Source organism: Hemitrygon akajei, chromosome 29 (genome assembly GCF_048418815.1).
Source record: "Hemitrygon akajei chromosome 29, sHemAka1.3, whole genome shotgun sequence".
NCBI lineage: Eukaryota > Metazoa > Chordata > Chondrichthyes > Myliobatiformes > Dasyatidae > Hemitrygon > Hemitrygon akajei.
In genome coordinates this window covers 46,251,967-46,264,585 of record NC_133152.1, presented here as the reverse complement: position 1 = coordinate 46,264,585, position 12,619 = coordinate 46,251,967, and the positions used below count along the sequence as shown (strand labels likewise).

The following is a 12,619-nucleotide window of genomic DNA, read 5'->3' as shown; positions in this document are numbered from 1 at the left end:
TTGTGGGCTGTACGGGTTAGGGTTAGTGAGTTGTGGGCTGTACGGGTCAGGGTTAGTGAGTTGTGGGCTGTACGGGTCAGGGTTACTGAGTTGTGGGCTGTATGGGTCAGGGTTAGTGAGTTGTGGGCTGTACGGGTCAGGGTTAGTGAGTTGTGGGCTGTATGGGTTAGGGTTAGTGAGTTGTGGGCTGTATGGGTCAGGGTTAGTGAGTTGTGGGCTGTATGGGTCAGGGTTAGTGAGTTGTGGGCATGCTATGTTGGTGCCCAATATGTGGTGACACTTGCGGGTAGCTCCCAGCACAATCCGCGCTAATTTGATTTGACATGAGCAACTTTATATAATACATTTAACCGTATATTTTGATGTTCATGTGAAAAAATGAAACTTCTAATCTACTTCTAACCTTGCTGGTCCTCGGCTTCTTCCTCCTGTACTCAATATTCAGCTCTTTGGCTTTGCTGACGTTTGGTGAGAGGTTGTGTTGGAACTGAGCTCAGCTTTGCCAGTGTTCTAAACACCACCATTTCTGTTCATGGTTTATGCATTTAAGCTGATCTGGACAGATGGGGTTCGTCCAACGTGGTTGGCAGCTCATCTAGGAGAGGGAAAACTCTGATCTCAAACTTCCACTGCCTTGCGGCTATACCCACTCATGAGAGAGGCTTCAGAGTAAACCCAGAGGGACGATCTGGAGCTGGAGACCCTAAGGCAATCCTACATTGAGTTCAGCTTTGGCTGGTAACTCCTGTGACACCGCTGGTGCCAAGCTGTATGGGTCTCTGCCGTTCCTTTGGATTCATCAGCTGTGTGGAGAGGGGGAGCTCGCTATGTGGGCAACAGCTTGCTGTCTGTATCGTACTGCCCCAGCTTGTGTACCGGCTTGCGAACATGTAGACAGCTTGGATGTAACATCCATGGTTGGCCCTGACCAACAGAAAGTCTTGGTAGACTGAACTACAGAGGTGAACAATTTAAGGTAAAATAACTTGTGCTTCTTTGATGTTTTGATTTAAAACAGGATGCTGGGTATTTTTAGTACAAATTTGTGAAGATGGAACAAATCACTGATGTGTAAACATCCCATCATCGTAGAGCACAGCAATTAAATAATTAAGAAGTTTAGCTGAAAGAAATCTGGCTGATCTTTAATTTGTGGTTGAAACCACCCACTTCAAAATCATAAACATATATATATCCTCTGGTAAAAAATACAGCAAGCCATACCTTTCTTCTGAAAATCCCGAACTTTCCATCTCCAACTCACTCTCCCCAGCACCTTTAAAATTCACCTACATACCCGAGGATCAAATTTCAGAATCAGAACCAGGTTTATTATCACTGATACGAGTCGTGAAGTTTGTTGTTTAGCAGCAGCACAGTGCGATACATAAAATGTAGTATAAATTACAATTAGAAATATATATTAAAAATATATTAAATTTAAAAAGTAGTGCAAAAATAGTGGGAATCTTCTCCTCACGATAGAAATTGGGGCGGGACAGTAGCGTAGCAGTTAGTGTCACACTACTACAGCGTCAGCGACTCGGGTTTAATTCCGCCATCGTCTGTAAGAGTTTCTACGCTCTCCTCATGACCACACAGGTTTCCTCCGGGTGCTCTGGTTTCCTCCCACTTTCCAAAGGCGTGCCGGTTAGTAGGTTAATTGGGTGCAATTAGGCAGCACGGGCTCATTGGGACGGAAGGGCCTGTTACTGTGCTGTATCACTAACTAAAAGTAATCTCACCCTTGGCAGTCACTCCAGGTAACCACACTCTCTGTGTGAAAATCTTGCCCCACACACCACCTTTATATTTAATCCCTCTCACCTTCAATGTATATCCTCTCGTATTTACATTTCAATTCTGGGGAAAAGACACTAATTATCAGATTCCTTCTTCTTCAGCCTTTACCTCTTCCACCTATCGCCTCTCAGCTTCCCACTTCATCCCCCTTCCCCACCCACCCACCTCCTCCTCACCTGGTCTCACCTATCACCTGCCAGCTTGTACTACTTCCCCTTCATATTCTGAATTCTTCCCCTTCCTTTCCAGTCCTGATGAAGGGTCTCAGCCCGAACATGAGATGAAAAGTCCTGGCAAGTGATACCACAGATTGAGGGAATGTTTCAATGATGGGGCGAGTGAATTTGAGTGAAGTTATCCCCTCTGGTTCGAGAGCCTAATAGTTGAAGGGTAATAACTGTTCCTGAACCTGGTGTTGAGAGTTCTGAGGACAGAGCATAGATGCTCGGCAAAACGGTCTCCCAATCACCTGGAAGGATTGTTTAGGGCCCTGAATGGTAGTGAGAAAGGAGGTATAGCACTTGTTCCACTTACAAGGATAAGTACCAGGAGGGAGATCCGTGGGGAGGGACGAATGAACAAAGGAGTTGTGTAGAGATCTATCCCTGCGGAAAGTAGAAAGTCGGGGGGAGGGGGTAGGGAAAGTGGTAGAATCCAAGCTAATTTTTCTCCAGTCCCGATGAAGGGTCTCGGCCCAAAACATTGTCTATTTACTCTTTTCCATCGATGCTGCCAGGTCTGCGGGGTTCTTCCAGCATTTTGTGTGCGTTGCTCGGATTTCCATCAACTGCAGATTTTCTCAGGTTTGTGATTGTCCTCTCCTTATCAGTTTCCTTCTTCACCAGCCCTTGGCCTTTCCCTCCCACGTAGCTTCACCAATCACCTTCTCGCTTCTCCTCCTCCCCTCGCCCCTCCTTCTGATCCTGGTGTCTTCTCCCTTCCTTTCCAGTCCTGATGAAGGGTCTCAACCCAACACGTCGACTGTTTATTCATTTCCACCGATGCTGTCTGGTCTGCTGAGCTCCTCCAGAATTTGTGTGTGTTGTCTATGAATGTAAGAATGAATGGGCATTGCACATTTTCATCTTGTAAATATTTTATTATTATGAATAAAGTTTATTTTGCTTTAAAAAGCATTTGATTAGGCCTCCCACACTCTTATCAGCTGTGGATTTCACCTTTGTCACCAAGAGTCATAGACTCATAGACAAGTACAGCACAGAAACAGGCCCTTCGGCCCACCTAGTATGTGCCGAACCATTTAAAACTGCCTACTCCCATCGACCTGTACTAGGACCATAGTCCTACCATCCAGGTACCATTCCAGAATTTGTTTAAGCGTTGAAATTGAGCTGTCTTGCACAACTTGTGCTGGTTGCTTGTTCCACAGTCCTCTGTGTGAAGGACTTTCCCCTCATGTTTAAACTTTTCACCTTTCACCCTTGACCTTAGAATGGGGAAGAAATGTGATTTGTGACTTTGACTGTGGAATGACTGTTGGTGCCAGATGGGGTGGTCTGAGTATCTCAGAAACTGCTGATCTCCTGGGATTTTCACACACAACAGTCTCTACAGTTTACAGAGAATGGTGTGAAATGCAAAATACATCCAGTGAGTGGTAGTTCTGTGAGTGAAAACGCTTATTAGTGAGAGGGGTCACAGGAGGATGGTCAGCTAACAGGAAGGTGACAATAACTAAATAACAATGCATTATACAGTAGTGGTGCGCAGAAGAGCATCTCCGAATGCACAATGTGCCGAACCAGAAAGTGGATGGGCTAACCTGGCAGATCATGAATATACGCTCAGTGGCCACTTTATTAGTTACAGTAGGTATGTTCAATTCAGCAGATGCTGGCAATCTCTGCAGGGAGTTTGACCAATCCAAACCTGAAGAAACAAACCACAAACACAAGAAAATCTGCAGATGCTGGAAATCCAGAGCAACACACACAAAATGCTGGAGGAACTCAGCAGGTCAGGCAGCGTCTGTGGAGAGGAACAAATAGTCAACATTACCGGCTGAGACCCTTCATCGGGAACTTCAAAAGTTCTGAGAAAGGTCTGGGCCAGAAACGTCGTTTCCCTGGATGCTGCCTGACCTGCTGAGTTCCTCCAGAGTTTCGTGTACGTTAATGGAGTTTTCGCCTATTACTTAAACGGAAAGTTAATTGTTTCCCGGATAGATAACGAATGGGTGAAATAGGTCCACATTAGTGACGTGTTGTTTGGGCTCCCCGCTGGAAGTGTTTCCGCTCCCTGTCTCCCGGCAGAGCATACTGTATGTCCCCGAGTCATACGTGACCTCGGCGCATGCCTCGCAGTTTGAACCTGCAGAGGTCGGATCCAAATCAGAGCCAGGAAATGAATCACCGCCTTGTTCCTATAAAAGCGCGGAGACTGCAGGCATATCACAATCTGTTCTTTCAACACACTCGCAGCGAGTCTCAGTGCGTTCCCGCTCCCTTTAGGCGCCAGGCAAAGGTATTGCAAGAAACTTTAATATAATCTTTCACTTCCTTGTGTAATGCTGAGTTAATGCGAGTGACTTGTTTAACAAGAATTGATGTTAACATGATCCGAATGCATTAATTGCATTTTAATGTCAGATGCGATCGATACGATTAAGAGGCGTTCAGAGACGTTCGGACCTAACGCAGGCAGGTGGGCGGTATAGATGGGCAACTAGGAGTTTGGCACAGACGTGATGGGCTGACTGTACTATTGCTAATCTACGACTGCTGTTCCGTGTGAGTTAGTTGTTTGCGACTGGGCAGTGGAGCTTTGATTAATTGCCCCCAGACTAGCTGGATTGCGGAGTCGAGGAGCTGCTGCCTGCTTGCTCTTGCCGAAACGTGGCTCCAGGACAACATGCCATGCATGGACTGTCAGCCTTCAGGCCATGCCACTCGGGGACCTGTGCTGATATTCTGTGCTGGATCGTAGCAATACGTACCGTATGTGACTTATGTGCTTCGGTGCCAGATGAACAATGTATACGTGTATATGGTTGCATGACAATTAAACTTGAAGTTGATCTTAAATAAATCACTTAAGGCCATTCAAACCATCTTGAGCCTGCTAGCTGAATTGCCCGTTAAATTCCCCCATCCCACACCACATTCCTCGGAGCTCTGTAAACATCTGCAGTTTTAAATATTTGCCCATTAATGGAATTGATTAGAGTGTTTGATGCTGGCCCCGATAACGCTGGGGATTTCGATTCTGGGTGGTAACCTGATGTAGAAAGCCTGTAGACGGTTAGACATTTCCCCAACACTGGTTGTAAAGTGTCACGGTTTGTAAAGAAAAAACTTAAAGTTTGAGACTTGTTTCCCAGCAATAACAAGTGTGGAGAAAGTGCTATTAGACCCTGTATAACACAATTTAACTCATTTACACTATAAGTTAGTTTTGTTACTCTTGGAACTGCTTACTGAGGAGATCCAATATTTGATTTTAATTTTCTTTTAAAGTTAAGTTATTCTGAACTCACTAAGTCCCCGGCAAGGGAAGGGGAGAGGTCTCTGATGGATATGCAGAAGAGGCTGTTCCTAAAATGTTGTGCGTGGATCTTCAGGCTCCCAACTGAATGTCTAAAGCAATCATAAAAGAAGGATTTAGAGTATAAATTATTTAAATACTCTCAAATTATTGTGTTATAAAGTGATCTACAGCTCTCATCACATAAGACAAAGGCGCAGAATTAGGCAATTTGACCCATTGAGCCTTGTCTGCCTTCACCTCTGTATCTCTCTCACAGACGCTGCCTGATCTGCTGGGTGATTCCTGTAATTTTTTATTTGAATTAAAAAGTGTGGCATTCTGTCAAAGTCCATGACAGATCTCACTTCATCTTCAGACCCTGGGCTGTGTTAGGGTTCAGAATTGGAAGATTTAGAGTGGAAGGTTAGATTGAGCTGGGCTGAGGTAGTCAAAACTTGAGTTTCTGGTTGACAAGGTGTTTCTAACCAGCTTGAAGAAGTGGAGATACAAAAACCAATTCTGCTTTTTTGTTCTTAATTGAAAATATTAGAGTTATAGAGATGTACAGTACCATGCAAAAGTCTCAGACTCATAGCTTGGGCATCTAAGATTTTTGTACAATACTGTATTTGTCGACGTGGAGTGGAGAAGGAGCTTGTATATCTGCCAGGAGCAAACGAATTTGGGATTGCGAGGTTGGAAAGTCATGGGAGTGGGCAGAGGAGGAGTGCCAGGAGCAGGGGGTGGCGTGGGTGCAGGCACACCCGGACCCGACACACCAGGCAAGGTCACTTGATTTCAAACATTTGGTTTATTGATCGGTATAGAGCGTCTCTGGTGCTTCCCGCTCCCTTCCCTCTCCCTTCCCCTTTTCCCAACCATGATTCCCCTCTCCCTGCCCCCTTCCCACTCTCAGTCCACAATAGAGACCCATATCAGAATCAGGTTTATCATCACTCATATATATCATGAAATTTGTGTTTTTTGGGGGGCAGCAATACAGTACAATACGTAAAATTACAACAGTACTGTGCAAAAGTCCTAGGCTTCTTGGCTATATATATGTGCCTCAGACATTTGCACAGTGCTGTAAAAAGAGGAGTTATTTAGTAAAATGGTCACTGAGTGCATTTGCCACTCATTGTTTCAAAATGTTGCTCCTCAGAATCTATTTAAGCCTTTCACATTTACCTTTAAAACTATGTCCTTTGGATTTCAACTCCCCAAATTAAGATATCCAATCATTTGAATCCGGCAAGTGCATTGTCATGGAATAAAACCGGATTTTAAGACTTTAAAATATACAAATGAGTATGCATCATTCTGGCTTAATTTCCATTTTATGTTTTTAAACAGCAATGATTAAATGATACCTTAATTTAATGCAACTTTAGTTTTATTTGATTGTGTACCAGTGGGCTTGTCTGACATCTTGCTAGGAGAGAATAATTTAGAAATGTTTCCTGACTTCGTTCAAAGTAATTATTGAAGTACATATATGTCACCATATACAACTTAAGATACATTTTTGCAGGCATTCACAGTAGGTACAATGACACACAATAGCATCAATGAAAAAACTACACACAAAGACAGACAAACCACCAATGTGCAAAAGAAGATTTGCAAATACAACAGGCAAAATAATGAACTGAATAAGTAACTACCTAACTAACTAAGTAACTAACTGACACTGAGAACCTGAGTTGCAGAGCACCCAAAAGAGATTCCATAGGCTGTGTTCAGATCAGTATTGAGGTGAGCGAAGCTAACCATGTTGGTTCAAGAGTTGATTTATGAGGGGTAATAACTGGTGGTGTGGGTCCTGAGGCTCCTGTACCTCCTTCTTGATGGCAGCAGTGAGAAGAGAGCGTGGCCTCTGTGGTGGGGGACCTTGATGATGGATGCTGCCTTCTTGTGGCAGCAGTGAGAAGAGAGCGTGGCCTCTGTGGTGAGGGACCTTGATGATGGATGCTGCCTTCTTGTGGCAGCAGTGAGAAGAGAGCGTGGCCTCTGTGGTGGGGGACCTTGATGATGGATGCTGCCTTCTTGATGGCTGCAGTGAGAAGAGAGCGTGGCCTCTGTGGTGAGGGACCTTGATGATGGATGCTGCCTTCTTGTGGCAGCAGTGAGAAGAGAGCGTGGCCTCTGTGGTGGGGGACCTTGATGATGGATGCTGCCTTCTTGTGGCAGCAGTGAGAAGAGAGCGTGGCCTCTGTGGTGGGGGACCTTGATGATGGATGCTGCCTTCTTGATGGCTGCAGTGAGAAGAGAGCGTGGCCTCTGTGGTGAGGGACCTTGATGATGGATGCTGCCTTCTTGATGGCTGCAGTGAGAAGAGAGCGTGGCCTCTGTGGTGGGGGACCTTGATGATGGATGCTGCCTTCTTGATGGCTGCAGTGAGAAGAGAGCATGGCCTCTGTGGTGGGGGACCTTGATGATGGATGCTGCCTTCTTGTGGCAGCACTGCTTGTAGATGCGCTCAATGGTGGGGAGGGCTTTGCCTGCGATGGACTGCTAATTCTGCATTCTTTCCTTGAAGAAGGAGGTTGGGTTTGCCAAATAGTCGGTTGTCCTTTTATTGTACCAATTCAGATTTCAGTGGTGTGTCCTTCAAAGTAATTACAGCCAACCATTGCCAACTTCCTTCTTGGCTGACGTTCAATTTAGGAACATCCATTCCTTCTTTGTGATAAGCTTTCTATTCATGACGCCTTATTTAATGATCCAATACTGACAGGTGTGGAAGACATTAATAGATAGTTGGATGTGTTATTGTGAGCTCAAAACAGGAAATTCAGGAAATACTCAGCAGATGTATGGAGTAAGGAATGAAAATAATTTTTGGGATAATAGGCCTTATTTAAAAAGAATGCAATCCTTTGTTATATAAAGGATCAGTGTGACAGATTGTTTTCTGCTCTGTATCACATTTCCAACGTTAATGTATTGCTTGTGTGTTACAGTTAACTATTGTTGAGACCACTTTCAATGCAGTGAAGAGTTATCAGAATCAGGTTTACTGTCACTGGCAAGTGTTGTAAAATTTGTTGTTTTGCAGCAGCAGTAAACTGCAATACACATTAATAAAAGTTATAAATTACAATAAATGTATACATATACAATAAAGAGAGGAAAATAGTGAGGTTCATTGTCCATTTAGAAATCTGATGGCAGATAGGTTTATATCACTGGCATACATTGTGAAATTTTTGTTTTGCAGCAGTAGTACATAATAGTAAAAACTATAAATTGCAATGATAAGTATATATAAAATAAGAAAATTAAATTAAATAAGTAGTTCAAAAAGAGGAGAAATACTGAAGTTGTCTTTGTGGGTTCACTGTCCATTCAGAAATCTGATGGTGAAGGGGAAGAAGCTGTTCCTGAAACATTGAGTGTGTGTCGTCAGGCTCCTGTACCTCCTCCTCGTTGACGGTAGCAATGAGAAGTGGCCATATCCTGAGTGATGGGGGTCTTTAATAATGGATTCTGCCTTTTTGAGGCATTTTCCTTTGAAGGCCTGTATGGCCCAATGAGCAACATTGCCCACCCTAATCACAGGATAATTTACAATGACCAATTAAACCAAGCATACTGTGGACTGTGGGAGGAAACTGGAGCACCCAGAGGAAATCCACATGGTTACAGGGAGAACGTACAAACCCTTACAGAACTGAACTCTGAGCTCTGACAACCCGAGCTATAATAGTGTCAGGCTAACTGCTATGCTACAGTGTCACTTTTTTGAACTTTCTAAAACCATAGCAAATTTTTTACCCAGTGGCTATTTTATTAGGTATCTCCTGTACCTAATAAAGTGGCTACTGAGTGTATGTTTGAGGTCTTGCGCTGCTGTAGCAGATTTAAATGCTCACTAACATCTGTATCCAGTCTGATTTGTAATGGGCAGCTTCCTTGTGGTCAGAATCTAACAAGTATAAATGTGGTAAATTAGGAATTTTCTGTGGTGTGTTGGTCAGGGCTCAACATGCAGCAATAAAAACAACTTTCAACAATTGTAAAGAATGATATAAGATAAACGTATAGGTTAATGTATGGATATGGAATAAAATGTGCATAAATACATAAATACCAACATGTATTGAGGTAGAACTATGAAAAACAATAATAGAATGCAGAATGAAGTGTAACAGTCACAGAGAAAGTGCCGTGCAGGCAGACAATAAGGTGCAAAACCATAACAAGGGAGGCTGTGAGATTAAGAATCCATTTTATTGAACTAGCGGGTTGTTCAATGGTCTTATAAAAGCAGGGTAGAAGCTGTCCTTGAGCCTGGTGGTTCATACTTCCAGGCTTTTGAATCTTCTGTCTGATGGAAGAGGGGAAAAGAGAGAATGTCCGGGGTGGTGGGGTCTTTGGTTCTGCTGGCTACTTTACCAAGGTGGCAAGAAGCGTCCATGGAGGGAGGCTGGTTTCTGCGTTGCAATAAGTTCTGCCCACAACAGTCGGTAGCATCTTGTAGTCTCAGGCAGACCAGTTGCTATGTGCTTCAATGCAGTCTTCAGTTAAAGCTGAAGAGATTTGGGTGGTGTATAATGATGTAACTATTGCCCTGGAGTGAAGGGTGTCCTGTTGTGCCTACTCAACATTGCAATTCTCTCTTTTCCCTCAGGTTCACCATGTCCATCGTCACCCAGGTGTGGCACACTCAGGCAACCTCTCCCACAGAGCCTCCTGATGGGAAATCCGTGGAAGGCTCCGACAGGGCTTCCATTGAAGGCTTGGAATGCACCATCTGCTTCAGCTCCTACGACAACACCTTCAAGACCCCGAAGCTGCTGGAATGCCAGCACACTTTCTGCTTGGAGTGCCTGTCCAGGCTAATGGCTACAATGCCAGCCGAACAGGCTGGTGACATCGTCTGCCCCCTCTGCAGGCACCAAACGGCAGTGCCCGACAACGGGACTCCTGCCCTCCAAACCAGCCAGGACCTGCTCGCCAAGCTCCCTCCTCAACTACAACTCGAAGAGTCTGTGTGGGTGGAGGGCAAGAAACTATGCCGTAAAAAGAGCTCGGTCGATTCCGGTACCGCTGACCTTTGCATTTGCATTGATATTGGTGACAACAAACAAGAGAATTCATCTCCTGAGCCAGACAGCAGCAATGAAGGACAGAATTGTTTTTCCTTCCTCGGTGACTGGAAGAGGCTAGTTCTATTTATAGTGGTGCTGATTATGTTCGCCGGCATTGTGCTATGGCCAGTCCAATGTATGCTTGTCACAAAAAACTTGAGCTGTGCTCCGAACAATCCAGAAGCAACACCTGAGCCAACGAGCACACATGTTCCATCCACCATCCCCCTTTTGACACAGTCAACCAGAAGGAAGAAGTCCCACACATGATCATTTTTCCTCAGGGTTGAAGGATTCCCAAACGGGAAACCACAGCTGCTCTGTACGGCATTTCAAACTAATCGCAGCGATACTGAAGTGAAGTTTCCCATCGAGGGAGACAATTGATTTTACTGTTTACTAACTTTGTGATTTGCATGGACAATAATCTAGAGGGAGAAACACGAACGTGTATTGACCACAGTCAGATACTTGAGGGCTAGACGAGGCATCGGCATGTTTGATGTTCTTCCTGCTGCCACAAATCGACTGAAATTAATTTGCTCGTTCCTGCGCTAACCGACATGTTTTCTCAAAGTTTTATTTGAGAATATATTCACTCCAGAGAACACCGAAAATCTATAAACTATATTCATTAATACTTGTTTGCACAGTGATATGTAAGCACTTTCAATACATTGTTATTTGGAAAATGTATAACTCTTTATATTTACGGAGAAAACCTCTGGTTTAGAGGGCAAGAGATTATGGAATACAGTTGTAACCTTGGTATACAAGGCAACAATGTGCAACATTGGTAAAATGAAGTAGTATTGATGCAGAATTGATCATTTTCTGAAGAGTTTTGTAAGGACAGCAGGGGAAGGTTTATAATTTTCAAGAAAAATTCCTAAACCTACTGCCTGATAACACACATAAAATGGGAGAGGAACTCAGCAGGTCAGGGAGAATCTATGAAAGTCAACTTTTCAGGCCAAGAACCACAGTCTTGATGAAGGGTCTTGGCCCAAAACATTGACTGTTTATTTCTGTTTAAACTACCTAGTCCCATTTACCCACACCTGGACCATTACCCTCCATACTGCTCCCATCCATGTACTTACCCAAACTTCCCTTAAATGTTGCAATCGAACCACATCCACCATATCTGCTGACAGCTCGTTCCACACTCCCATCAACTCCTGACTGAAGGAGTATCCTCTCATGTTCCCCGTTCACCCTTAACTCATGACCTCAAGTTCTAGTCTCTCCTAACCTCAGTGGAAAAAGCCTGCTTGCATTAACCCTCACAATGGTGTATACCTCTTTCAAGTCTCCCCTCAGTCTCCTACGCTCAGGAACAAAGTACTAACTATTCAATATTATCTTATAACTCAGGTGGCAATATGAAACAGTTGCTGACGGGATGAGGTGAGACTCTAAACGTAGCATTCCACACCCTCCCCTTTGGACTGTTAATGCCAAATTATACTTATGGGATATTTCTGAATGAGAGAGCCTGTGAAAAACAGAGCTGGTGTTAACTTTCCAGTTTTGCAATGAGATACCTTAAGGCTTGTTCCATGGGAAAGCCCCAAAACAGCTGTGAGAACTCAATGCATATCTGTATCCTGCCTATCCAGGATCACCTGAAGCTTTCTTCATGATTGTTCCATTAAATTCTTGTCACTGGCAAGCCGTTTTTTTACATGTACTCCACGTTCTTGATATTGATGAATTATGTATATACTGTAAATAATGTATAATAAACTTTTTTTAATAGCTTGGCTGTTACATTGTGATATTTCTACCAGCTATAAGGAACCTTACTGACTCAATATCTCAAAGTCAAAGTAAATTTATTATCAAAGAATGTATTTGTCACCATATACTACCCTGAGATTTATCAGGAAAATTTAAAAAAAAACAATACAGTTTAAAAAGTCTGTACATAACAAAGGCTGACAACAACCAATATGAAAAAGAAGACAAAATTCAAAAATTAAAAATATCAAAATACAGTACTGTACAAAAGTTTCAGACATTTACATATAGTTCTTCATTAGTAAGGACGTAAAAGGCTGTGGGAAGAAGGCAGGAGAATGGGGATGAGAGGGATAATAAATCAGCCATGATGGAATGGCAGAGAACACTCGATGGGCTAAGTGGCTTAATTTTGATCCTAGTACTGTTGTTACGTACCCCGTAACTGGGTGTCTGACCAGCAGAGAAAGAAGAATCCGTTGGAGTTTGGT

At 43.6% G+C, this 12,619-nt stretch overlaps 1 protein-coding gene across 1 annotated transcript; it reads left to right on the top strand.

Moving 5' to 3' along the window:
• Positions 1 to 4,214: 4,214 nt before the first annotated feature.
• On the top strand, positions 4,215 to 12,146 carry rnf223 (ring finger protein 223). The gene is made up of 2 exons (XM_073032327.1): positions 4,215 to 4,287; positions 9,926 to 12,146. The coding sequence occupies exon 2, from the start codon at positions 9,933 to 9,935 to the stop codon at positions 10,653 to 10,655; it is 723 nt and encodes a 240-aa protein (XP_072888428.1). The 5' UTR covers positions 4,215 to 4,287; positions 9,926 to 9,932; the 3' UTR covers positions 10,656 to 12,146.
• The last annotated feature ends 473 nt before the right edge of the window (positions 12,147 to 12,619 follow it).